The 27,096-nt window shown below is 45.8% G+C and overlaps 1 protein-coding gene across 1 annotated transcript in view; it reads left to right on the top strand.

The window, feature by feature from the left end:
- Positions 1–26,107, top strand: part of KSR2 (kinase suppressor of ras 2) — a 523,630-nt gene extending 497,523 nt beyond the window's left edge. The window contains exons 15-19 of the mRNA XM_011964399.1: positions 9,987–10,083; positions 11,116–11,249; positions 19,100–19,231; positions 24,366–24,495; positions 25,970–26,107. Coding sequence (XP_011819789.1) covers positions 9,987–10,083; positions 11,116–11,249; positions 19,100–19,231; positions 24,366–24,495; positions 25,970–26,107 — 631 coding nt within the window. The remainder of the gene's footprint in view (positions 1–9,986; positions 10,084–11,115; positions 11,250–19,099; positions 19,232–24,365; positions 24,496–25,969) is intronic.
- The last annotated feature ends 989 nt before the right edge of the window (positions 26,108–27,096 follow it).

Genomic DNA, 27,096 nt, shown 5'->3' with positions numbered 1-27,096 from the left:
CACACCTGGCTAATTTTTGTATTTTTAGTAGAGACAGGGTTTCACCATGTTGGCCAGGATGGTCTCCATCTCTTGACCCTGTGATCCCGCCCACCTCGGCCTCCCAAAGTGCTGGGATTACAGGCGTGAGCCACCGCGCCCGGCCGCCTCTAACCTCTTGACTTAGCAAAATCAGATTCAGTTATGGGGGGAAGAATTTAGCGAGACAGAAAGAGAGTCTACGCTTCTAGGCCGAGGCAGGAGAATTGCTTAAACCTGGAAGGCAGAGGTTGCAGTGAGCTGAGATCGCATCACTGCACTCCAACCTGGGCGACAGAGGGAGACTGTGTCTCCAAAAAAACAAACAAACAAACAAACAAAAAACAAACAAACAAAAGGTCAGAGTCTGGCTGCTCTGGGCTCTTCAAAGACTGAGATGTAGGGTTCTGCCCGTTAGGGGCCATCCCTTCTGCCCCAGACCGTATGACGCCAAGCTGCTGGGCATCTGAGTGACCTTCTGCCCTCTCTGGTCTAGGCTTCATAGGGAGGGAGTATTCCCACCCCACAGGACGCCAACTGGGAAGTGTGAGCCTCCAAGTCACTCCAGGAAGAACTGCAGGGAAATGGTAACGTGGCATTCCTCTACCTCCTGTCACATTGTGGGGTCCAGCCTGGGATCCGCTGTTGTCGACACTGTCCAAAGATACCCTGAGACATGCTCTTCCCCAATGCTGCATCATATTTTCTCAGCATCTCCTAAGGGTAGGGCTGCACATCTGATTCAGTATTCTTCACCTTGCAATCATTCAAGATCTGCCCACTTGTATTTATATGAATTTCCCTTCCCACTTCTCTGAGCCTTGCAGCAATATCAGAGGCTGGAGGAGGGGAGGGAGGGCCTGCATTAACAAAAGCTCAGTGCCCTCATGGGCAACTAGGCTCTGTCTTTGCATATTCTGATGCCTGGCAGGCCATTGTCATCTTTCTTGTCTGGCTAGGATGTGAGCCTTCCCCAGCCAGCCCCTTACTTAATGGAACTCTATAACTCTTCATTTCCTGGACACACGTTGTGTTAAGCAGGTGGCAGACAGCTGGCATTTCTCACTTGCTTTCTGGCATGTCCCATTTTTATAGGAAGCTAACCTGGCATTTTTTATTATAAAGCCCCAGAGTCCCAAAGTTTAATATCTTGAGCGTTAGATTCATGAGCAACTTGGAAGTTAGAGATTGCCGGAGGCTGGAATTTGATGGAGTGCGCGACCTGTCACTTGGAATGTGATTTATTTGCTCAAGGGAGGGGGGAAGAGCATGGGACAATTAAGTGGGATTTGAGTTGTGAGAAGTGGGGAATGCTTGAAAGGGAGGGGGCCGCAGAGGGGTTGTAAATCCCTCTGACAGCGCGAGCGTTTTTTAAAATAACAGCTGACTTTGAAACCAACTGCCTTGTGAGCTCAAGTCAGGCAGCACCACGGACTATTTGCACCCAGCTCTCTGTGTATTTTATTTGGAAGGTAAACACCTGTAGAGAGCTACCACTGGGAGACACTCTTTGGATTCCAGCCAGATGGCCTTTGCCGTGTTACTCAAGCATGCCACACGTTGTCCTACCTCAGGGCCTTTGCACTGGCTGGTTTCCCCAGCTTGGGGTTCTCTCCCCAGATTTCCACATGCCTGGCTTTTTTCTTCATTCAGCTCTCAGAATAAAGATGACCTCCCCAGAGTGGCTTTCCGTGGGCACTCTGGCTAAAGATGCCCCCAGCTCCATCTACTCTCTATCCAATAAGTCTCTGCATTCTCTTTACAGCACTGGTACCTCTCTGAAGTCTTATTTATTTGCTTGTTTACTGCCTTCCTTCTCCACTGGACCTTCAGCTTGTGGGATTAAGGACTAGGATTAAGGTGGTGCATACATATCTTCTGCACCTAGAACACGGTGCCAGGACCGTTCTGGCACCCATGTAGTGGATTTTGAACTTAACAGATGACCTCTGGGCCTCCACAAAAGGAGAGTGGGCTTGAGCAGTGGTTCTCAAAGTGGGGTTCCCTGGACCCCCAGCATCCGCATTATCTGGAAACTTGTTAGAAATGCACATCAGAAACTCCATCGCAGGTTAAAGGTGGCTGGGGTAGGGCCACCTTTGTTTTAACAAAGCTCCCCAGGAGATTCTAGTGCCTGCTCAATTTTGTTAACCATTGGCCTAGTGCTTAAACACCTACGGGATCTAGGTAGGTGCTATAAATGTAGGAAGTAGACCAGGTGTGGTACATTACAGAGTGGTGAGGACTGTGGCAAAGGAGACCACAGGTGTGGGCCCCCAAAGAAGCTGTTATGTTTTGTTGGTTGTCACACCATGGTGGGGATCTCACTCCCTGGAATACTGGAAGGAAAGGTCTGGCCGTGGGAAGCAGCCTAGGGCACTGCATCCATCCATCCATTCATTCATTCATTCATTCATTCATGTGTTCAGCATTAACATTATAACATGTGTAACATTAACCAGATAAACCCAGTCCCTGCCCGTATTAGTCCATTTTCACCCTGCTGACAAAGACCTACCCAAGACTGGGAAGAAAAAGAGGTTTAATTGGACTTACTGTTCCCCATGACTGGGGAGGCCTCAGAATCATGGCAGGAGGCAAAAGACATGTCTCACATGGCAGCAGCAAGAGAAAATGAGGAAGAAGCAAAAGCAGAAACCCCTCATAAACCCATCGGATCTCATGAGACTTATTCACTAGCACAAGAATAGCACAGGAAAGACTCACCCCCATGACTCAATTACCTCCCCCTGGGTCCCTCCCACAACACATGGGAATTCTGGGAGATACAATTCAAGTTGAGATTTGGGTAGGGACACAGTCAAACCATATAACTGCCCTCTGAGGGCTTACATTCTGCAGTGGGGAGACAGTTCATCATCATAGGCTCCAGGCAACACCTGTTCAATTACAACCACAACAGGTGTTGCAAAGGTAGAGTCCACAGTGCTTCAGGGACCTACTGGAGGGAGTGACCTAGTTGGAGAGGCCATGGGAGGCTTTTGAGGCAAGTGGGAAAAGCATTGCAGGCCAAGGAAATGGCAGAGGCAAAGGTTCGGAGGTGGGCTGGTGTGATTGGAACTCCGTGAATGACAGGGAGAGTCATATGAGAAGAGGGAAAACGGTGTGTAGGAGCCAGACTACATGGGACCTCCAGGCACTGGGAGACTCCGGTGTCTATCCAGAGAGCACTGTGGAGTCATTGTAGCAGTGGAGTGACCGGATCAGTTTTGCGTTTTGAAGCAGTTGCTCATAGTACCGATGGAGAATGAATTGGGGAAGCCAGAGAGACGGTGAGGAACCGTTGTCATCATTCAGGAAGAAAAATCTTATTAGCAATAATATTCATGGTAATATTATTAGTGATAATACGAGCAGCTGGTGAAGGAATAGACGCTGTAGCTGGACACTGGACGAAGCACTTGTGTGCTTTCATCTCAACCTCACACCTGCTCACGGCGCAGCACTTACTGCCCCGCTGTCTTAGTGGCTTCAAACAACAAACAACGAGAACATGGTTCTGAAAGTCAGAAGTCCAAAGTGGGTCTCATGGAGCTAAAATCAGGATGTTGGCAGGGCTATGCTCCTTCTAGAGGTTCTAGGGGAGAATCCGTTTTCTTGCCTTTTCCAGCTTTTTAGAGGCTGCCTGCATTCCTCGGCTTGTTGCCCCCTCCTCTATCTTTAGTGTCAGTGATGGTGGGTTGAGTCCTTCTCCCCCATCACATCCATCCAGCTCCCTCTTCTATCAGATCTCCTTTTGCCTCTCTCTTTTGTCTCCCCCTTTGCATTTGAAGACCTTTGTGACATCCATCTGGCCCGCCTGGCTAATCTGTCTATCTCAAGAGTATGACTCAATAACCTCTGCAAAGTCCCCTTTGCCATGTAGGGTAAATTTTCACCAGTTCCAGGGGTTAGGATGTGGACATCTTTGGAGCCATTATTCAGTTCACCACACTCCTGGTTATAGAGGCAGAGCCTGTGCCCCCATGAGACGCGTGTGCCCCAAGGCCATGGGGGCTTGGGGTGACAGAGCTGGGCTGGGAGCCAGGGTGTCAGTCCTCAGAGGTGGCTGCTCCCAGAAAAGCCCCTGCTCCCCACTGTTCACACCTGGCCTGGGTGCCTGGGCTTGGTGGTGAGGCGTTTGGAGGAGGGAAAGGACATGGCTGCCACAGGCATCCAGGCTTCTGTCCCAGCCACTGTTTTGGCAGAATGAGCCAGTCTGGACAGAGGCCCTCAGAGACAAACCTTCTAGATGGTTTTATCTCATTGTTTCTGACAAGCCCCTTTTAGGTTGGTTTATAATAAACATCTCGTACCCACAGTGCCATCTTAGCCAAGGGCTCTCTGTGTCACCTGAGATAGGGGCTCAAAGGGCAGCCTTGTGGGTACTGCCTGAGGCCAGGCTGGGAGAGGTGGGGTACCTGCAGATAAGATGGGGAATTCCCAGGCCTTGCCCCTCTTCTTGGAGAAAGATGATTTTTGGTGTAGAGAGATACCGAGAGGTGCATGTGCGTGTGTGTACTAGAAGCTAGGGAGGTACTAAATACACTATTGAGCCACTAAAACACTTTCTACTGACCTCCAGATGGACTGTACTACCAGCAGTCCTCATTAATCTTCATTGCCATAGGCGATGGGGATAGTGACATTACAGCTACCACTTTCTGAGGGCTTATGACATGCCAGAGACTCAGAGAAAGTTGCTAAGAAGCAAAAGACGGGTTTTAAGAACATAGCCTCCAGATCCAGGTGGCCTGCATTAAAACCCCAGTTCCTGCAATTCCACGATTGGGTATTTATCCAAAGGAATGGAAATCAGCATGTCGAAGAGAGATCTGTGCTCCCTGGTTCATTGTAACCCTCTTCACAATAGCCAAGATATGGAATCAACCCGAATCCATCAATAGATGAATGGATCAAGAAAATGTGGCATATAAATGCAATGGAATGTTATTCAGCCTTAAAAAAAGAAGGAAATCCTATCATGTGTGACAACATGAATGAACCTGGAGGACATTATGCTAAGTGAAATAAGGCAGTCATAAAAAGACAAATAACGGCCGGGTGTGGTGGCTCAGGCCTGTAATCCCAGCACTTTGGGAGGCCGAGATGGGGGGGATCACCTGAGGTCAGGAGTTCAAGACCAGCCTGGTCAACATGGTGAAACCCCATCTCCACTAAAAATACAAAAATTAGCTGGGTGTGATGGTAGGCACCTATAATCCCAGCTACTCAGGAGGCTGAGACAAGAGAATTACTTAGACCCAGGAGGCGGAGGTTGCAGTGAGCTGAGATGGCGCCACTGCACTTCAGCCTGGGTGACAGAGTGAGACTCCGTCTCAAAATAAATACATAAATTAAAAGACAAATATCACATGATCTCACTTATATGTGGACTCTAAAACAGTCAGTCATAGAAATTGAGTAGAATGGTGGTTACCAGAGGCTGGGGAGTGTGGGGAGTGGAGAGACTTTGATCAAAGGACACAGAACTTCATTTAGACAGGAGGAACAAGCCAAGAGATCTATCGAGCATCATGGTGATTATAATCAATAACAATATGTTATATGCTTGAAAATTGCTGAGGGAGTAGATTTTAAGTGTTCTCACCACACACAAAAAAATGTGAGATAATGCATAAATGAAATAGCTTCATTTAGCCATTCCACATATGTACATATATCAAAACACCATGTAGTACACAATAAATATATACAACTTTTACACATTAAATTAAAATCATCCCAGCTCTACTTAACCCCTGAGCCTCAAGTTTGTCATCTATAAAATGAGATTGATACCATGCTTCATTGAACCATGAAGATACCTTCAATTAGAATATTCACCATTTAGGCTGGGTGCCGTGGCTCATGCCTGTAATCCCAGCACTTTGGGAGACCGAGGCAGGAGGATCACTTCAGCCCAGGAGTTTGAGACCAGCCTGGACAACATAGTGAGACCCCATTTCAAAGAAAAGAATAGTCACCATTTATTTTATGTGCTACAAAGAAAGAAATACAGTGCCAATGAAACTATGCACTGTCAATGATTGCAGGACACATTCTGATTTTAGAAATGTGCATATTTGGAATCAATGAGATACAGCAAGAATACCCACTTTGTAAGGCTCTTATCCTTAGACTGCCTGGCACATAGAATGTGCCCAGGACATGTCAGCCTGTATTGTTTCTGCTGGACCCATTTTACAGACATGGAAACTGAGGTTGAAGTCACATCTGAAGGTCACCCAGCAAGTAGTAAATGCTGGAGTCAAGATTTGGACTCAGTTTGTGCTCCTCTGTTCCCTTAGCTGTGATACCTGATTAATGGTTCAAGAATCATGTCTGATAACTGGGCACCCACACAGTGGAGGAGAAGACAGGAAGAAGATTGGGAGTGGGTTCCCATCAAGGCTATGCATCCACAAGCTGGGCCTCTGGGTGTCCATATCCTCACCCATAAAATAGATATAATAGGGAGAAGCAAAGACCAGTAGCTGCTGAAGGGAAAGATGACGTAAGGAGGGAAAGAAGACAAGGGGTGGAAATCTGAAGCTTGAGACTTGAGTAGTCTTGGGTGTCAGGCTTCCTTCACTCAACATTATGTTGGTGAGCTTTATCCATGCTTTTTGCAGTTAGCAGTAGTTTGGTTATTTTTATATAGTGCAGCATGAACATATTTTGTTATATGTATATATCATATTTTATGCACTTTTCTGTTGACGAACATTTGGGTTGCGTCTTAGTTTGGACTACCATGACAAAGTACTGCAGACTGGATGGCTTAGAAGCAACAGAAATTGTGCCTGTAGTCCCAGCTACTCAGGAGGCTGAGGCAGGAGAATCACTTGAACCCGGGAGGCAGAGGTTGCAGTGAGCCAAGATTGTGCCACCGCACTCCAGCCTGGATGACAGAGGGAGACTCTATCTCAAAAAAAAAAAAGAAAAAAAAAGGAAAGAAAGAAACAACAGAAATTTATTTCTCACAGTTCCAAAGGCTGAAAAGTCAACAATCCAGTGCTAGCATGGGCAGATTCTGGGGAGGGCCGTCTTCCAGACTGTTGACTTCTCCTTGTATCCTCATATGGCAGGGAAAGAGTGAGAGAACTGGCTGGAGTCCCTTTTAAAAGAGCACTAATCCCATTCATTAGGCTCCGCCCTCATGACTTAATTATCTTCCAAAGCCCCACCTCCTAATACCATCACACTGGGATGAGGATTTCAACATACAGATTTGGGGACACAAACATTCAATCCATTGCTGGTTGGTTCTAGTTTGGGATTCCAACACACAGGTTGCTGTTAACATTCTAGTGCATGTGTAGGGGTGAATATGAGAATTCATATCTGTTGGGTACTTACTTAGAGGAAGAATTGCTGGTTGTAGATTTGTATTAGTCCGTTTTCATGCTGCTAATAAAGACCTGCTGGAGACTGGGTAATTTATAAAGGAAAGAGGTTTTATGGACTCACAGTTCCACATGGCTGGGGAGGCCTTACAATTATGGTGGAAGGCAAAGGAGAAACAAAGGCACGTCTTAACACGGCAGCAGACAAGGGTGCTTGTGCAGGGGAACTCCCCTGTATAAAACCATCAGATCTCATAAGACTTATTCAATACCAGGAGAACAGCATGGGGAAAACTGCCCCCATAATTCAATTATCTCCACCTGGCCCTGATCTTGACACATGGGAATTATTACAATTCAAGGTGAGATTTGGGTGGGGACACAGCCAAACCATATCAGGTTATTATTTGTATGTATATTTCACCTGAGTAGCTTTGCCAGATTGGTGCAGTGGTTTCTCCAGAAGCTCCTGAGGTCATATGGGAGTGAGAGAAGCAAAGACCAGTAGCTGCTGAAGGGAAAGATGACGTAAGGAGGGAAAGAAGACAAGGGGTGGAAATCTGAAGCTTGAGACTTACCTGCAGTTACCCTGAGCAGGAGACTCTGGGAAGTCTTGGAGCCTTGTTGGCGGTGATTTGCTCTTTGGTCTGCAGTGGGGAGGGTGATTTCTGGGCTTTGGCCTGTGATGAGTGTAGGTGGCTGTTCAGGAACAAAGTATCCAGGGGAGGGAATCCGCCCACGGTCTCAAATATTGAAATGTCAACATGGAGTAATTGGCTGCTCTGCCCACCCTTCCTCCACCTCTGCTCCAGCAGCCACAGCAAACACCCTGCCTGGGACAGCAACCTAGGGGATGCGGGGCCAGCCCTGACTCATTCTGGGCTGCCTCCTGCCAGCTGGCTGGGTGACCTCCTCGGACACGTGAATCAGACTTTCTGTGAGTCAGCTACCTGGGGACTTCACCTTAAGCAGATGAAGAAAAAAATGTTAAAGATCATGGGTGGCTATCAGTAGCATTTTAGAAGAGTATACGGATGCGTGGACAGATAAACAGTGTGATATGTATATAGATATATCACTTATATATATTTGCACAAGTGTATGTGTGTCTGTTTACTATTTTGTTAATCACTTACAACTTCTTACAATAGCCAGTGATCTCATGGAAAGTTACCATGAAATGTACTAGGCATAGAGAGGTGCCTATACCTTCACATGCCTGGTTTCATGTGATTCTCCTGACAACTCAGAAAGGCAGGAGCTGTTGGCCCCATTTTGTAGATAATTAAACTGAAGCTCAGAGAGGTTAATGCACCCGCCCAAGGTCACACAGCCACTAAATGACAGATCAGGATTCTAACCCCTTAGTCCTACTCTAAGTCCCCATGCTCCTAACCACTGTGCTATACTTCCCACTGGATGCCAAGGCCTGTTTCCAACTCTGTATTTCATTCAATCCTCATACTCAACTACAGGGTTAAGTATTATTAGTTTCCTTTGGTCGATGAGGAAACTGAGGCCCAGAGAGGTGAGGTAACCCATCTCAAGACAGTAAGTAAGGAGCACAGCTGGAATTCTAACTGAGATCCCTCTGATACCAGCGTTCTTGCTTCAGTCACAGGACATACAATCTCAGCAAAGCCCAGTACACGACAAGGGCTCAGTAAATACCAAATGGATGAACACAATGCCAGGAGTATTTTAGCAATAACGTCGTAGGTTAAAAGAGGAAGATTCAAACAGTGATTTTGATGGAGATGGAAAATCAATTTTCACAGTGACGTTCTTTCTTCTTTTGGCCCACACTGCATACTCTGAGCCAGTCACAGTGCTAGGGGCTGGGAGTGCTATGATGAATCTAGAATCCATGCATTCAGTGACGGCTTGTGGGTGCCTGCTCTGTGCGTGCTGGGAATTGGACTCACTGCAGAGGAACGGGACGGATGAGCATACAGGCGACTAAATGAGAAGGTGTTACTTTCACTGCATAATGTCCTTTTTCATCCTGTCATTCATCTTAAACTACTGGTCCTGGAAATGAACTCAATGAGGCTGAAAATAGTTTGAAAAACTCTTTAGCTAGACAGGCGTCTGGTTTGGGGGTGGTATTACTGGTGTTTACACATCCCCGTCCAAACAATTGACTGCATCGTTTGCTGATGATACTTAATACACATCAGCCACCACTTTACTGGTCTTTCATCACTGTCCTCACATACTGACTCCTGGCAAGTGCATGCAGCTGGTGTGAATGGCCAACAGAATGCTGTCTGAGTGGTGTCTGAGGACCCAGAAGTTGTTGATTTATGTGCTGCTTTCCACCTGTGAGCCTCTGGGATGGACTGGACGTGGCAAACCCATTTCTGGACTAGGCTAGATTCTGTGGGTGTCCTTGTCGGTCAGCCACGTTGGCCAAGTTTCTAAAGAATCTACAAGAACTTCCTCCCAGATCTCCATCCCAGAACCAGATCTGAAGTCCAGTCCCTGGCTTATTATCTCATAAGCACGATAGTGGTGTGTCCACGTGCCTCTTCCATCATTTGCCACTTGAAGTAACTGTCATGGGTCACCCTCTTCTGAACGACTGCCATTAATTTATCTTGTCCTTTTGCTTTTCAGCCTCTGTAAGGGACGGACGCTCTATTCTGTCGTGAGGGATGCCAAAATCGTCTTGGATGTCAACAAAACCAGGCAGATTGCTCAAGAAATTGTGAAGGTACTGTCGGCTCTAGGGCCTCCTACCTAAATCTCAGAAAGACCCAGTTTTCCCCAGAGAAGCCACCCAACCCCAGGACTCCTAACATTCATGGTTGGATTTCAGACTACCAATCTGGACTTAAAAGAAATTAGACTTGACCTGAAAAATGCCAGGCCATGTGTAAGTAAGAATTCTGCCTCGATACGATCTGTAGGAACTATCCACCAATGGTTGGTTTCCATCTGGTGTCTCATTGCTATGGTACTTGGACCTATGCAAGGACCAGGGGTCACATACAAGCTATTCAGCCCTCTTGGTTAGGATCCACCATCCCTTGAGGCCTTAAATTCCCATGAGTGGAAACCGTCTCTCTCCACTGCTGCTAAGGAAACATCAAATTGTTGGGTGTTGTTTTGGATTAAAACAAACAAGAACATCCTGTGTTTTCTGGCAGGTGCCTTATTAGTTGTACTCAAGCTTTCATTTCTCATTTGGAGGTGTTAGGACCAAGCTGTAAGAGGAACGATGCGACTGCTAACAAAGGCAAAAAGAAAGAAACCACTGCAACTCTAGATGTTTGCCCTTGAATGAGGCTTCCAATACACTCTTCTCTGTTCTTAATGAGCAGTTATGAACATCTCTTTAGGAACTCAGTGCCTTCTGCAGCAGCATAGGTTAAGTAGATCTGACTATGTAGTCTTGCAGAAGAGTTAGTCTTTAAAGGGGAAGTGGATGAAAATGGTTGGTTGAATTCCTTTCCCTGGGGATCTCTTTTGCTTCTTCAGGAATCAGATGAGCAAATGGGGATGGCCTTTCTGTGGTCTGAGAGTGGCAATGGATTTGTGTCTTGGGGGCCCTGCCTGTTCCTGCTTGCCATGCCTTCCCCGACCTCACCCCCAGGACCCATGGTCAGACCCCAGGCCCTGCCACTGTTGAGTGTGGTCCCATCAGGGAGCCAAGTCTTCAGGACAAGGGATGTGAACTCAAGCCAGGGTGGCAGTGAGCTCTTAGGTTGTTCTCTGGCAACTCCCTGTTCCTTGCTTCTTGCAGGGCATGGGCTACCTCCATGCCAAGGGAATCCTGCACAAGGACCTCAAGTCAAAGAATGTCTTCTACGACAACGGCAAAGTGGTCATCACGGACTTTGGACTCTTCAGCATTTCTGGGGTGCTGCAGGCTGGCAGGTGAGAGGCGGTGGGAGCACCCGGAGAGTTTCCTAACAGATGATGGTCAGGAGGTGGGAAGTTAGTCCAAATGGCTTTAGTGACGTAGACTCAGGGTTGGGCCTGAGGTTGCTGAGCTGAGTGGGTCGGCTGCTCTACTGATGCGGGATGCGAAGGCCATGCCGTGTTTCCCCATGGGGAGGCCAGCACCTTGCTCACCTGTCTTGCCTTTGAGTGTGTGTGATTGTACACAGAGCATCCCCAGATCTTTCAAAGCCCCTACCCTTGAATTTAACTGGAGGGCTCTCCTCTAACCCTAAGTACTCACCTGGAAGTTGAGATCACCCAAGAGACCTTGCTCAAAGTTTTCTTAGGAATTAATTGATTTTAGTACAGGAAGAGTACAGTTAACAGCAAGGGGTTTAAAGTCAGAGGCAACCATGGCCTGACACAGCCCTTCCACTTATTAAATGCGACTTTAATCAAGCCGAACAACGTCTCTGAACTTTAGTTTCCTTGTCTGCAAGAAAAGTGGTAGGTTTGATGATGTCTTCCTCAATCAGTTCTTGTGAGGATAAAATGAGAACAAGCATCAAGCATCCACCCAATGTCTGATGCACCTCAAAAGCTCCACAAAGGGTAGCTGCTGCTGAGTTGTTGTAATTAGTATTAATTTGCATATACCTCCCAGTATCACCCAGGAGAATCATTAACTGTCGTTAAGTAATTAACTCTCAGCCACTACTCACCCTAGAGCAAGCTGCATTGAATTGGCCATGTGAAAACCAGCTTGATCTCAGATAACCCATAATTCAGAAAGTCTACCCTTGTGACTTTTAATTTGAACTGTGCTCTCTCTCTCTGTCTCGCTCTCTCGCTGTCTCTCTCTCGCTCTCGCTCTCACTTGAAACCTCTGCATGCTTTTTGTAATCCTGCATTTTGTAACAAATGGTGCATCTCTTCAGAAAGCCCACAGTTTCTCTCATTTTACTTCCGTTTCAGCTGCTTTTGAGAACCACTGATTTTTTTTTTTTTTTTTTTTTGAAGAATGCCGCAGGGACGCCAACAAAGTGAATCTTGTTTGTGCTGTACGATACCTTGAATCTGTTATAAGTCGGATCATTTGGAATTTGACAAAACTTCACGTAGCTGTTTCTGTGTGATGAGGACCGAACAGATGCTTAAGTTTCTTTTTCAGATTTTACTCCACCCAAGAAAGATTAACCATAGTCTACAAAACTATCTGTAGTCCCTAAGGCAGTAAGTAGGCAGTAAATATATAAATATATCAAGAGATACTGGAGAGAGTCCCTCCAGTTGGAACCCAAGAAGCCCAGGAGGGCAAGACCGTGTAGAATCCCTTCTTCCCTCTGACTCCCCTGCAGCAGTTAAGTTCCTGGTTCACTGGCAGGGAACTCATACCCTTCCCAGTTTCCCAGTGTCCCAGGGGAACTGCAAGGATGCAATGGTGGGTGACTTCACTGTGAACCCAAGTATTTGCATCGAGACAAAAGGAGGCCCAGTAAGAGTTTTCTCTAACTTGCTTCTGGGCTTTTATAAAAAGCAGACATTCTTCCCTCCTGGTGGCATGTCCACACTTCTCCCTTTCTCCTCACCAGTGGCTTCTCCCTGTGGTGGAGGAAAGGGGTGCAGGACCTCTGATTTTCTGCCTTTAGACTCAGTTTTCTGAAGCCACAAGGAGAAGAGGAAGAAAAAGAAATGGAATGGAATGGAATGGAATGGAATAGAATGGAATGGAATGGAATGGAATGCCTTGGGCATCCCCTTCCTTTAGCTCATTCATGGAGACCCAGTGTCAACCAGGAAGTTAGTTCAACCAAGTCAAGGGCAATGTGGCTTCCAGTCTGCTTGTCCAGACAGCAGCCCCTCCCACCCCTGCCCCAGCCAGGTTGTCAACACAAACCCAGGGAGTGCCCTCAGCAATATCTCCCAACAAGAAATTTCACATTTCCCGGCCACCCACAAGTAGCCATCAATGACTTCTTATGCTTTTATCCTTGTTCCAGTTACATATTATGCTGCAATGAACCATCTCAAAACTTAATGGCTTAAAACAAGGTATTGTCATCCCTCATGGTTCTGTGAGTTGACAGGGCTCAGCTGAGCTCTTGTGTTCAGTTTGTCCTGTAGGTACAATGGGATGGGAAGTAAAATTGCAGACAACTGAAGGCTTCCTCATTCACACAGCTGGGCTGGGCTGGCTGAAACATCTGGGGGACTGATGGGGTCTCTCTCATCTCCTGCTTTTCCCTCTTCATGCAGCCTGTCTGCATGACTACATTGGGCTTCCTCACACCACGGCAGTCTCAGGGTAATCAAACTTATGTAGCAAGTGGGTTCTACCAAAGCAAGCACGTTGCAAACCATGACAGGGAGGTGGAACTCTTGGGTGTCCCATGAATCCCAGGATGTTTCTCAGGTAGTGGATTTGCCTCAATATTTATGAATACCTCCAGTGTAGCTCTAGGGATCCACAGAGTCCCCTCAGGGGTTCAGGTCCATTTATTCCCTCTTGTTTATGCAAAGGCATCTTTGGTAACTGCCCCCATTGCAGCCTGGAGCCCCCAGTGCAGCAGCCAGAGGCCAGGAGACACCCCTTGAATAAGGGGCATCTATGGCCCTAATCAACAACCTGGGGGCTGGATTATAGGAGTGGAGAGAGAAGGGAGCTGGCTAGGCTTTGGGCATTGCAGGAAGCAGGGCCAGTATCTCTCAGGAGATAGGCCTGGAAGTTCCCTCATTCACTATTCACTCAGCCAGTCAGCAAATAATTAGAGAGTGCATGTATTAGTCAGCTTGGGCTGCTGTAACACAATACCAGACTCAGGGGTTTAAACAACAGACATTTATTTTCTTACAGTTCTGGAGGCTGAAAGTCCAAGATCAAGGTGCTGGCAAATTTAGTGTCTAGTGAGGGCTCTCTTCCCAGCTTGCAGATGGCCACCTTCTTACTGTGTCCTCATATGGCCTCTTCTCTGTGCACTGAAAGAGAGAGATAGAGGTCTTTGATGTCTTTCCTCTTCTTATAAGGACACCAATCTTATTGGATTAGGGCCCCAGACTTATGACCTCACTTAACCTTAATCACCTCCCTATAGGCTTTATCTCTAAATACAATCAAATTGAGGGTTAGGGGTTCAACATAATAAATTTGGGGGAGACAAAATTCAGTCTATAATACCTTGAGATAGATTCCAGAAACTTGTTTAACACACACCTAGGGGTTCCCTGATCCTCAGTTTCCTCATCTGTAAAATAGGAGTAGGGGCAGGCACTAATTAATAGCACCTACCTCATAAGGCTGTTTTGGTGATTAAATGGGATACAGATGAGGAAGGCTTAGTTTAGCATTTTGCTTTTTTTTTTTTTTTTTTTGAGACAGGATCTCTTGCTTTGTCACCCAGGCTGGAATGCAGTAGTGCAATCATGGCTCACTGCAGCCTCAACCTCTGAGCCGTCCTCCTACCTCAGCCTGTCAAGGTCTTGGGCTTACAGGTGTGCACCACCATACCCAGCCAAGCTTTTTAATGGTTCTCTCCAGAAATTCTTGTAGAATTGGGGTGAGGTGCCTAGTCCCTGGGGTTTTAAAGACTTATGCTCAAACAGATCTCAGCTCTGTCCCTTTGGACAGGTCACTTAACTGTTTTGAGCCTCTGTTTCCTTATCCACAGAACAGGATGGTAGCCCTCAGATTGTGGGCTTGTGAGGCCTAAGTGGGATGGGCACTCTGACAAACAGTAAGCATTCAGCAGGAGTCACTTGCCTTCCTGCCCTCCCCTCAGTTATTAGAGCTTGGGGTATGGATAGCCCTTGGTGCCCAGCAGGGAGAGACCACCCCTCAGCCCGAGGCAGGGATGGAGCAGCCCAGTGATGTGTGTTCTGCACATCCAGACAGACTCTAGCATACAGCTGTTCTGCCGTCGTCAAAAAAGGTATCATTTTAGATGCCAGTGCTGTCATGCCAGCCTCCCAAAGCCTGTTATTAATCATAATAACCATAATGAAGATGATTTGAGTTTGCCGCCAGTGGGCCTATCGCCATGGGAATGGGGCACCACAGGGTGTTAGTGCCAGGCCTGGCTCCCGGCCCCCTACCACACCGGCCCTAGGCTGATGGCTCTTGCGTGGCCACCATTCCACCTCCTGCCCTGGCCCCAAAATGCCAGTTCTCTGCTGACCCCATGAGTCAGGAAGAGGTGGCAGGGGTGTTTGCAAAAAGATGGGAGCAGAGAAGCTTCCCTTGGGCAGGAGCACCCCAACCCACTCCACCCACAGTGGCCCAGTCATTGCAGGGGAATGTTGGCTGGCCTATGCCAAAGACTTTCATGGAGGACATTCCTACTGTGGCCTCTAGTCTCAAATCCACTTCTGAGTCCTCAAGATAAACACACACACACACACACACGTAAACAGATATATACATGTGTAATGATTATGTCCAGTAATTGTGTGGCTCTGGCAGCTGACACAGTCCTGTGCCATGCACTGTCTCATTTTAGTCCTTGCAACAGCTCTGTGAAGTACAAATTAATGTGCCCATTTTACAGATGGGAAAATAGAAATTTGGGTCTGCTCAAGGTTCCATAGCTAGTAAGCACAGATGGAGCCTTCAACCTCTGTGGGTGTTCCTGATTGTAGAAGCAAGAGCTGATTTAACTCTGCTGACTCAAGAGTTTGCTAGTGAGTTTGAGTAGTAGTTTCTAGCACAGGATGTGTTGCATCATGTCTTTTGTGTAGAATGCAGGAGCAAGTCATGTGTTATTAATCCTGAAACACTGAGATTTGGACCGTTTCCTTATTTTGTATAAATTAGGACAGTGATTCTCAACCAGGGCAATTTTTCTCCTCCAGGGGACATTTGATGATGTCTGAAGACATTTTTAGTTGTCATGATTGGGGGAAGGGGGGTGCTAATGGCCTCTAATAAGTAGAGGTCAGAGATGCTGCTGAACATCCTACAATGCCCAGGACAGCCCCCGTGCCCCCCAACAACAAAGAATTGCCCAGACCCAAATGTCAATAGTGCCAAGGTTGAGAAATCCTAAATTAGAACAAATTTAATGGTGTCTGCCTGGCCACAGTTTTTTCTGTTGCATGCATGCCAGTCTGCTCCTAGCCTGGGAATGCAGGAGGTGGATGAGTGGCCCGGGATGAGATACCTGTGGTAAGCCACCATCCAAATGCAACTGAGAGTTGCGATTGCAGCAGTTACCCAGATATGCTTCCTTTGCTACAGTCCCTGTTTTGGGTTCTACAAAAAGTTGAGTATATGCAAATGGATGCTACCTTCATGTGTAAGATACAGGGGGAATGAAAGAGATCTTAAAGAACTACATGTGTGGGACACACCCAGCCCTACCCAGCTAGTGAATGTCACTGCAGTACTGGAACCCTGAGCCCCAAACTCTTGGGGTCTCATTCAGGGATCTTTCCTCCACCCAGTGTTTCTACAGGTGTTGATCTGCAAGTTGACTTGGGGGAGGACATGAACAAACATTTTCTATCTTAATTTTAACGTGTATTAGAAAATCACTAGTCTCCATGTATGGCCACACTAAAGAGTGACCTATTAAAATATATTTAAGTTAAAAATGCATTTCTTAGTACATGATAGTCTAGAACAGTGGTGTCCAGTTTGGTGGCCACTAGCCAGATGTGGCTACGTAAATTTAACTTTAATTAAAATGAAAAGCTCAGGGCTGGGAGCAGTGGCTCATGCCTATAATCTTAATGCTTTGCGAGGCTGAGGCTGGAGGATCCCTTGAGGCCAAGAGTTTGAGACCAGCCTGGGCAAGATAGCAAGATCACATAGCAAGACCACATCTCCTCAAAAAATAAAATAAAATTAGCAGGGTGTGGTTGCTCATGCCTGTAATCCCAGCTACTTCATAGGCTGAAGATGGGAGGGTCACTTGAGGCCAGGACTTCAAGGCTTCCATGAGCTATGATCTCACCTCTGTACTTTAGCCTGGGTGATTGACAGGCTGTCTCAGCAGACCCTATCTCTAAAATTAAAAAAAAAAAAAAAAAAAAATTAAAGTTTAGTTCTTCAGTTGTAAGCCACATTTCAAGTGCTTGATAGTTATGGTGGTTAGTAGCTGCCACATTGGACCATAGAGAGGACATTTCTGTCATAATGGAAAGTTCTATTGTACAATGCTGCTCTTGAAGGTATTTAGATATGGCAAAAATCATGATTATGGGATATGAATGAGTGCATTTGAAGGAGCAACATGTCACAACTTCTGCATCTCAGAAACTCTCCTTGGAAGAATCTAGCCAGCCCCAGGTCCCCACAGAGACCCTCATGCTAGAGGCTGTCATCCTGCATGACCTCACTTTTAATGATGATTCAAGATATGCACCCCCTCTCCCCCCGACTGCTCACTTCCCCTGTGTTAATGAGCCAGTTCCTAGGAGTCTCGAGTCAATGAAGATCTCAGACGGGGTCTACTTAGATTTCGGACCCACCTGGAAAGCTCTGCCTTGCTAAGGACTTCCAGTGAAAGAAGGGAGCCAGCCTCCTTCCACATCTAAGAATTTACCTAAGGAATAAATTAATGTGGGTGAAGGGAGATATTCCCAGTATCTACCCAAAGATGTTCATGGCAGCATTGTTCATAATGGTGGAAGAGGGAACCGCCCGCCCAAGGCCCATCAGCAAGGAGGTGGTTGTATACACTTTGATACATAGGATGGGATGATGTGTTCCAATTACACTGGGGTTCTTTAGGGTTCTGGAACACCCTGAATGGGGCCCTTGTTGGAACTTTGTCTTAGCTTCTCCTGCCTAGATATTCTCTTTGTTCACATAGCTGGATCCTTTATGTCACATAGATCCTAGCTCACAGTTTACCTGCAGTAAGATCTGTCTTGTCTTTGATGCATCCTCTATTTTAATTATTTGTACAATGCTTATCACGATCTTTAGTTTTTCTTATTTATTGAACTCATTTATTGTCTCCCTTCCCTACCAAAGTGCAAGCTCCAGGAGGGAAGGGACCTTGTCAGTCTTGTTCCGTGCCAAGCGCAGAACATAGGCATCATAGGTGATGGAAAAACAGTAGATTATCATTATTTGTGGATTACTGAAATGTATTTGTAATCCCCCAAATGAATACTCACAGCACTTTCACAGTTATTCACGGACATGCAGAGTGGGGAAAACTCTGAGTTGCCCGATGCACATGTTCCCAGCTTAGGTCAAACAAAGGATGCTCTGCCTCTGTTTTGGTCTCATACAGAGAAGCCTTGAGGACAGAGATTGAGCCAGAGTGGGCAGCACAGGGTAGCATAAGATGCTGCAGCTCTGGGGCCAGTTGGATGAGATTTGAATCCCAACTCTGGCACCTGTTAGTAGGCTTGCCTCAGACAAGTCACTTAACACTTCTGAGCCTCATAGTCTATTATGTAAAATAAAACAGAATCTATTAGGATAAGTTGTTTTCGGGAGTTAAAATTATAAACTATGTGAGGGATGTGTGCATGTGTACATATTTCCCCAGGAGCAATGATTCAGTATTCTACTAATTCCATATTCCAGTGACTTTATAGAACATAACTGCCATGAATAGCAAGAATCCACAGTGTCATTGAATGAAGATGGGCAAGAAGGTGGGTGCCTCAGAGGCAACAGAATTCAATGATGGTTTGGATCCTGAGTGTTTCTCTAGAGCAGCCTTCCCTGTACCTCCTACTGGGTTTCTGCCTCTAGTAGGTGATCAGGCAGTGCTCAATAGAGGAAGCAAGAAGGGTAGTAGAGATGGCTCCAGAGACATGGGGTCAGTGCCAGGGGGGCTGGTCCTCCCTGGGCTATGAAACAGAGCTCATCCTGTGCTTTGCTTCTCCAGACGGGAGGACAAACTGCGCATCCAGAATGGCTGGCTGTGCCACCTGGCACCAGAGATCATCCGCCAGCTGTCCCCCGACACAGAGGAGGATAAGCTCCCCTTCTCCAAGCACTCTGACGTCTTTGCCCTTGGGTAAGTGGGCCCTGCCCTGGCCACTGAGAGCCACAGCCTGGGCAGAGGGGCACTTCTCAAGTCTTTCAATGGTTTTGGAAGGGCCAGGATGTACCTGTCTACAGGGCCAAGATGGCTGGATTTTGGGGTGAGAATGGAGGAATCTGAGTAGGGTATACTAGAAAGAATGACCCTAACAAACTTGTGTGCCTGGTTTCCAATGGATTATGTGGCCATAACAAGTTACCCAACTCATTTACTTATTCAGTAGCTATTTGTTGACTGCCTGTTATGTGCTAGGATTGTAGCAGATGCAGGGGACACAAGACTCTGTGTTGTATTAGTTATGACTGCATGACAAATTATGCCAAAACTTAGCCACTGAAAACATTTTTTATCTTAAGTTTCTGTGGTCAAGAATTTGGGAATGGCTTAGCTGATTGGTTCTGAGTGGGCTTTTATGAGGTTGCAGTCAAGATATTGGCTAGGACTGTGGTCTCATCTGAAGGCTCACCAGGCTGGGGATCCAGTTCCATGGTGGCCCACTCGCACGGCTGTTGGAAGGAGGCCTCAGTTCCTCAACCCTTGGACCTGTGTATAGGCTGCTTGAATGACTTCACAGCATGGTGACTACAAGCCTCATTGTCATTTATGATCTGGTCTCATAAATTTACATATCATTGTTTCTACCATATTCTGTTTGTTAAAAGCAAGTTGCTAAATCCAGTCCACACCTAAGGGGAGAAGAATTAAGCTCTATCTTATACATGATGGAGTATCAAAGAATATACTGGACATATTTAAAACCACCAGAGGCCCCTACTCTCTCTTTCTAGTGGAAAGCAGATAAGGAAACATTCAACTTTAGCAAAGTATGATAACTGCTATTCTGAGAATAAACACAGGACTGTGGGAATAAAAAAGGAATCAAATCCAATCTGGGAGGTCAGGGAGGGCTTCCAGGAGATGATAATCCTGAGCCTAAGTTAAAGGTTGAGTACAAGGGCAGGGTGAGGTGTTCCAGATCAAAAGAATGTGCAAAAAGGTGCAAAAATAAAAGAACACATTGCCCACATGGAAGAATATGTAGAAGGGTTGGGGGAGGAAAGGGAGCTGATGGATGAAGAGTCAGGAAAAAATTAGGCTGGGGGTGGTGAGATAAGAGACTAGAGAGGGAAGCACAGTCAATCCTGCGAGGACCTAAAGGTTGAGTTAAGGAGGTTTCATTTCATCTTCAGTGCACTAAGGAGGCATTGATGGTTACCAAGCTCTGGGGGAATGGGGAGTGACATAATCCTAATTGAGTTTTAGATCAATCAGATCACTCTGGCTGCTGTGTAGAGAATGGAATGAAGAAGGAGAGGATGGGAGCCGGGTGTCCAATACCCAGGGAAATGCTGGCAGCCTTCACTGAATCAGAGCCTGTGGGTATGAAAGCTGAGAATGGACATCAGAAGCACACATAGGAGGTGGAAGCAACAGAGCTTGATCATGGATTGAATTTGGGTGGTGCCTAGATAGCTGCTTTAAGCAACCAGATGGAGAGTGGCATCATTCACTAAGGTGGAGACCGTGGAGGTGCAGCAGGGTTGGGGCATGCCAGGGAGGCAAAGAGGTCAGATTTAGACACAGTGAGTTTGAGTTATCTTGGAGATGACAAATGCAACCACCAAAACACAGCTGTCTCTACATGACTAGTATAGAAAAGAGGAGTTTAGGACTTGTCAGCAAGTAGGTAACTGGAGCCACAGACAGAATGAGATGTCTTTGGAAGTACAGAAGGAGAAGAAGGGCCCAGGACACAGACCCAGGATACAGGGCAGAGTGCCCTGAGAAAGTATAGCCAGAAAGGCTTCTAGGCTCCCATGACCATGCAAATCCTTGCCTAATCTTGTCCACAGGTGGTTGCAATGGCTGAGGGAGATAACACTGGGGAAGCTGTTTGGGAAAGTTGCAGACCTGCAGATGAGTGCAATTAGACAACACCACCGAGAGATGTTATAGAGAGTCTTCCTTGGAAAGGGGCCCCCACTGCGTCCTCACTGAAAAACCCTGAGGAGATATTTCTGGAAGATCAGAATTCTCAACATCTGTTGCTTGGGCCACTTTAGAGGAAGTCAGTCGGCCTGATTATTTTATGCCCAAATCTTTATCTAGTTAATATTGTTATCTGAAACCAAATTGCAATAATTACGTTGGTATAGTTTAGTGTAAATTTAGCAAAAGAAAAAAAATGTGATTAACAAAATGTACCGGAATAATTGGTTTTCTGCTGGAGTTTTCATCTTCAGCAATTCTTTTTTCCTTAAAGTGAGTTTCTCTTGAAAGTTGGGTTTAAAAGGAAGTTTTAATGAGGCTTTTATTTCTGACACTGCTGAATTCTGAAGGACCCGGCGCTCTGGGTTTCCTGCCAATTAGGTGCATCCTGTTGCTGGGGAACCTCGTGCTCAGAAATGACTTAGAACAAAAACGAATTTTTTAAAGAGGGCTGAGCACTGTGTTAAGTCTTTTATGTGCACTGTCTCACAGAATTTTTACAAGCACCCTTCAAAGCAGATACCACGTTGCTCCCAATTGACAGGTGAGAAAACTGAGGCTTCAGATGGCTCAGTGACATGCCTTACAGTGATGATTGATGGTGCTGAGATTCACCTGGAATATCCTGTACTCTAGAGTTGGAGCTTTTAACCATAGAGCCCTGATGGGTTTAGGATTTATTTTGCCACTCAAAGGCCTATTTCTCTCAACTGTAAATCAAGGATAATAAATCTATCGAGGTGTTCTAAGAATTGAGTGAGAAAACATTTGTAAGGTACCCAGCACAGGGAATAACTCAAGACATCCTTCCCCCTTTCACATGAGTGGTGGATGAGTCTGTTGATGCCTCCTTCACCAGACTCCAGTCACCAACCACAAGCTTGCGCCTCCCAAATTTTGCATTTTCCTGATTACAAAGGACTGTTAAATAGGATGGAGTCTAAGCTTCCTAGTATAGCACGTTGGCTAGTGGCACCATCTTGGAGTCAGACAGACTAAGTTCAACTTCTGGCTGCCCTTCCTGTTTGCTGTGTTATCTTGGGAAAGACACACAACCTTTCTGGGCATCAGTTTCCTCATCTATGAAAGGGGGATAATATTAATAATAATGCCTTCTGTTTTAAAATTTAGGTTTTGTTATTATTCAGGCAGCATGAGGCCAACAGTCGTCATTGAAAAGATGGTTTGTTACTCACAGTTCCCAGAGGGGGCGTGTCACACCATGCAGTGTCCACAGAGGGCAGCACCAGGGTTGGTCTGGCAGCAGAGGAAATGTGAGGAAAATGTTGGGAAGAGCTTTTATTGTGGTTTTCTTGGGAAGGAGCAGGGGAGGCAGGGTAAGAAGGCTTAGGATTGACTCGTTTGAATGATTTCAGCAGGCTCATAGCATATAGGGGCTGGGGAATATTGGCCCAGAGCTTGCAAGCCCAATTAAGGAGGTAGTTGGCAGTATGAGTGTGAGCTCTGGATTATCTGATTAGCCTGTGAAAGGTGTGTTCACAGGTGAGCCCTTTACTATCTCCAGGAATTGGCTATTCCTGGAAGGGGCAGAATCTCCAGGGTCAGCAAAGCCCCAAGTAGTCAAAGCATCAGAATAAAAAGACATGCTTAATAGACCTCCCTCAGCAAAAAACTTAGAGTAGTGTCTAGTGCAGGGTAAAAACTAAATAAGTATGATTATTTATTAGGATAACTATAATCTTTTAGTACCTTCTCTTGAGAGCTTTCTGATCACCTAAACTGACATTCCAACACCTGAGCATCACCACTCCTTACCCACCCCAGAGGTATAAGGTTGTCAGGTAGAAGGAAGATGTAACTATGAAGTGAAACCCTAACAATAGTTGATTTGACACAGTGCTCTGATCAGTAAAGAGGATAGCAGAGTGCTTTGTGTTCTTTAAAGTAAACTTACATGAAATCTTACAGTGGAGGAAAGATCACTTTCTAGAATTGTTTCAGATGTTTCCTAAGTTGGGGAATCTTGTGCTCAAAACACTGAGATCTGTCAACATGGTACAGCTCAGTGACACCCCAGCATCCCGTTTCATCCACTGTGGTCCTCACTGCTATTCACACTTCATAGCATCATTTATGCACCACCTGGCCCATCACCCCATTCATGACACATGCTACTCACTAGAGCAATCCTTTCTCCGTTAATTACAATGTCACGATTTGTGAAACAGAAGATAATGTGGTAAATCCCTCTAGAATAATCCTAGAATGGAGTTGTTTTGGCATTCAGAGTCCCAGATAAACATCCCTCCACTGCAATGTTATCATTATTCTCATTTATCAGGTAAGAAAACCTGCACTCACAGAAGTGAAGTGACATACCCAGGAAACCTACCCTATTATACTACTAGTATAAATAGAATCAGGACTTGAACCCAAGTCACTCTCAAACCTCTTTTTTTCTTTCCACCATTCCACAGGATGGTTTATACTTAGAAAAAAAAAAAAGTATAAAAGAAAAAAATCCTAATCTGTCACCCAGAGTTAGTTATTGTTAACATTTTGCTATGCTTTACTTTATTCTCTTGTTCATACACATATGATTTTTTAGAAAGCAATATCAAACCTTACATACAGTCTCATATCCTGCTTTTTTTTAACCTAAGGTTATGTACTGAGCATTTTTTATGTCAGCAAAATTTCATTGAAATGTTTTTATAATAATACAGCATTTCATCTTATTTTATGGATTTAACATAATACATATAACCAATTCCTCTTATTGGACAATTGTGTTTTTACTTTTTTTCAATATTATATATAATTCTCTGGGAATATCCTTATAAATAAATTTTTGTACCCCTAATTATTTATTTGCAATGATTTTCTAGAATCATTGCAAGTAGAATCAGGGACAAAGATCCTAATCACATTGTATTTAACTATTCATTAGAAGATATCCTGGGATAAACATGACTTCTAAGACATTAAGAAAGCTTTAGGTGTGTCCCACATGGCAAAATACCTACCCCATGAGGAAGAAACTGGGGAGAAGAATGGGTGCCAGGAGGCTGGCTGGGTGGGTGTGTGTTAATAATGGAGGTACAAAATTGCAAGTGACACACCACACCAACACCCCTTTAACAACGTCTGCCAACAGCACAATTTGGTATGAACTCCACGCCAGGGAATGGCCTTTCAAGACCCAACCGGCAGAGGCAATAATATGGCAAATGGGCACAGGCATGAAACCCAACCTCAGCCAGATTGGCATGGGAAAAGAAATCTCGGTAAGTCCCAAGATAGGGCCAGATCTGGGGGATGAGGGGAGACACAGACACAGTCATAGGCCTTCTTTTTACTATGTGTTAAGGTTACAAATGCTTTCATAGGGTGACCAAAAAAATATGCATCACAACCTTGTCAGACAGCAGTTTGAAGCTTAAAAGGCAAGGCTGCTGCACTGTGCCTGCAATTTCAGGTACCTGCCACCAGGGGCACAGTAACACGTGGTCAGGTTTTTCCTGACTATGGGTTGCTTGCTGAGTTAGGTAGAACCCATATATCCCTCTTTTTCTGCTATTTTTAAAAGATATGAATTAAAACATCACAAATATTAATGGTTCTAATTTTATTTGCATCTACATAATGATTTTAAGGCATTATCTAACTCAGAACAAGACATACAGAAACAGAGAAGCCTGGGTATATATTAACAATCTTCCTCTAAAACACAGCAGGAAGAATCCTCTCTTTTTTTTTTCTTTTTTTTTTTTTTTTTTGAGACGGAGTCTAGCTCTGTCGCCCAGGCTGGAGTGCAGTGGCCAGATCTCAGCTCACTGCAAGCTCCGCCTCCCGGGTTTACGCCATTCTCCTGCCTCAGCCTCCCGAGTAGCTGGGACTACAGGCGCCCGCCACCGCTCCCGGCTAGTTTTTTGTATTTTTTTAGTAGAGACGGGGTTTCACCGTGTTAACCAGGATGGTCTTGATCTCCTGACCTCGTGATCCGCCCGTCTCGGCCTCCCAAAGTGCAGGGATTACAGGCTTGAGCCACCGCGCCCGGCCAGAATCCTCTCTTTTGATCAGAAGACACACAAGTCAGAGAAGGAGTAATTATATGTTATGTTTTTAAGGATTACCTGCACCTAGGTGATGAAGAGATTACTAAAAGTAACTTTTCTTCTCTGACTTTGAAGGGCTCTTATAGTATTGAGATATGGATGGAGACCCCAGGATTTCCTTTTATCCCTTCTGTTAAGAAAAATGTCAAGAAACTGTTTGGGAAGTATTGTTGATCTCAGTGTATCCTAGACCTTCTAGAATAGAGCTTACCTGGTTGTTATTTGGGTTCAGAAAATACATGGGAAGAAGGATGGATGGATGGTAATGGATGGATGGATGGATGGATGGATGGATGGATGGATAATGAAGGATGAAGAATGAAGGAGTGAATTGATATAGATGGGTGGATGTATAGATGCATGCATGATGGGTGGATGAGTGGATGAATGGATGGATGGATGATATATGGGTGGATGGATGGATGAAAGATGGAAGGGTGAATTGATATGGATGGGTAGATGTGTAGATACATGCTGGATGGATGGATAGATGGATGGATGGATGGATGGATGGATGGATGGATGATGGAGGAATATGGAAATAGGACAGATGAATGGACAAATTGGTGGACCAAATGTGATGCCAAAGAGTAATCAAAAAGTCACCATTTATGTGTAATCACCACACATTGGTTTCATTTAGGACATTCTTCTCTTCTGCTGGGCCTTTGAACAAGAAGAGAGACCTACCTTCACCAAGCTCATGGACATGCTGGAGAAACTGCCAAAGCGAAACCGCCGCCTATCTCACCCTGGACATTTCTGGAAGTCTGCAGAGTAGGTTTTCTCCCTTAGCATCTCTCCCCACTGCCTTGTCCTCTGCCCTTTGTCACCTTTTTGATCCTCTCTGCCCCTTTTTACTTCTCCCCCAACAAGCTCCTGTCCATGTGCCCACCCTTTGGCAACCACCCTTCCCTACTAGGTTTCCATTCAATGGAGTCTGTTTGGGGGTTTGGGTCCTGGAGTCTGTCCTGTGGGGTCTTGGTTCCTGCAGCTACCCTGGGTTTCTCATTGCTTATCTCTTCCTGATGAAGACTGATGCCCTGGTGAGTCTGAGCATCATGCAGTGAGGTGATGCCTGAACCCGCCACGCCCCCCACATGTCAGGTATTCAGAGTACCCCTCCACGAGGCCCAGCTTTCTGGAACTCTTCCTTCTGGGCTAGCAGCCTGCCCCTGTCACAGCAGATCACAGCTTTCAGCATTCTCCATTGCATGAATGCCAGAGCAGGAAAGGCTCTGAGCTTCTTACCAGAAGTATCTCTAGCTTCCTCATAAGAGGCTCCAGACCCTGCTCCTCCCTCTTGTTTCTGGCTGGAGATCAGTAGTTCTATCTGAGATAATGAGTGTGGCATCTCTTTCTGGGACCTCCCTCGCCAACCCCAGCTTCTGTGACTGAACTCTCTAGAAGGTAAGAGGGAGACAGGCCCAGATGAGGTTACTGAGGGCTCCCCATGGCTCTGCCAGTTGCTCCCAGGTATTCATGGTTGTGCACACTCACACGGACACTCTCAGGTACTCACACTCATGCAGACCCGGGAGCAGTACTTAAAAACGTACCTCTATACAAATTCTTTCACACACGGCTGCACTCAGATCTATACACACACATCCGTATACGAAAACATTCCATGAACGCACACCCCCACGTGGAAGCCTGCACACATAGGCAGACTCAGGCACATACACACAGGTACACAATCACAATCACATTACATGGCACATGAAGACATGTGTATATACACACTTGTACTACCATGGCTTACCCACT

The sequence above is a fragment of the Mandrillus leucophaeus genome, unplaced genomic scaffold (genome assembly GCF_000951045.1).
Source record: "Mandrillus leucophaeus isolate KB7577 unplaced genomic scaffold, Mleu.le_1.0 Scaffold7, whole genome shotgun sequence".
Classification (NCBI taxonomy): Eukaryota; Metazoa; Chordata; class Mammalia; order Primates; family Cercopithecidae; genus Mandrillus; species Mandrillus leucophaeus.
The sequence above is the reverse complement of the archived record's forward strand: the minus strand, read 5'-3'. Positions and strand labels throughout refer to the sequence as shown.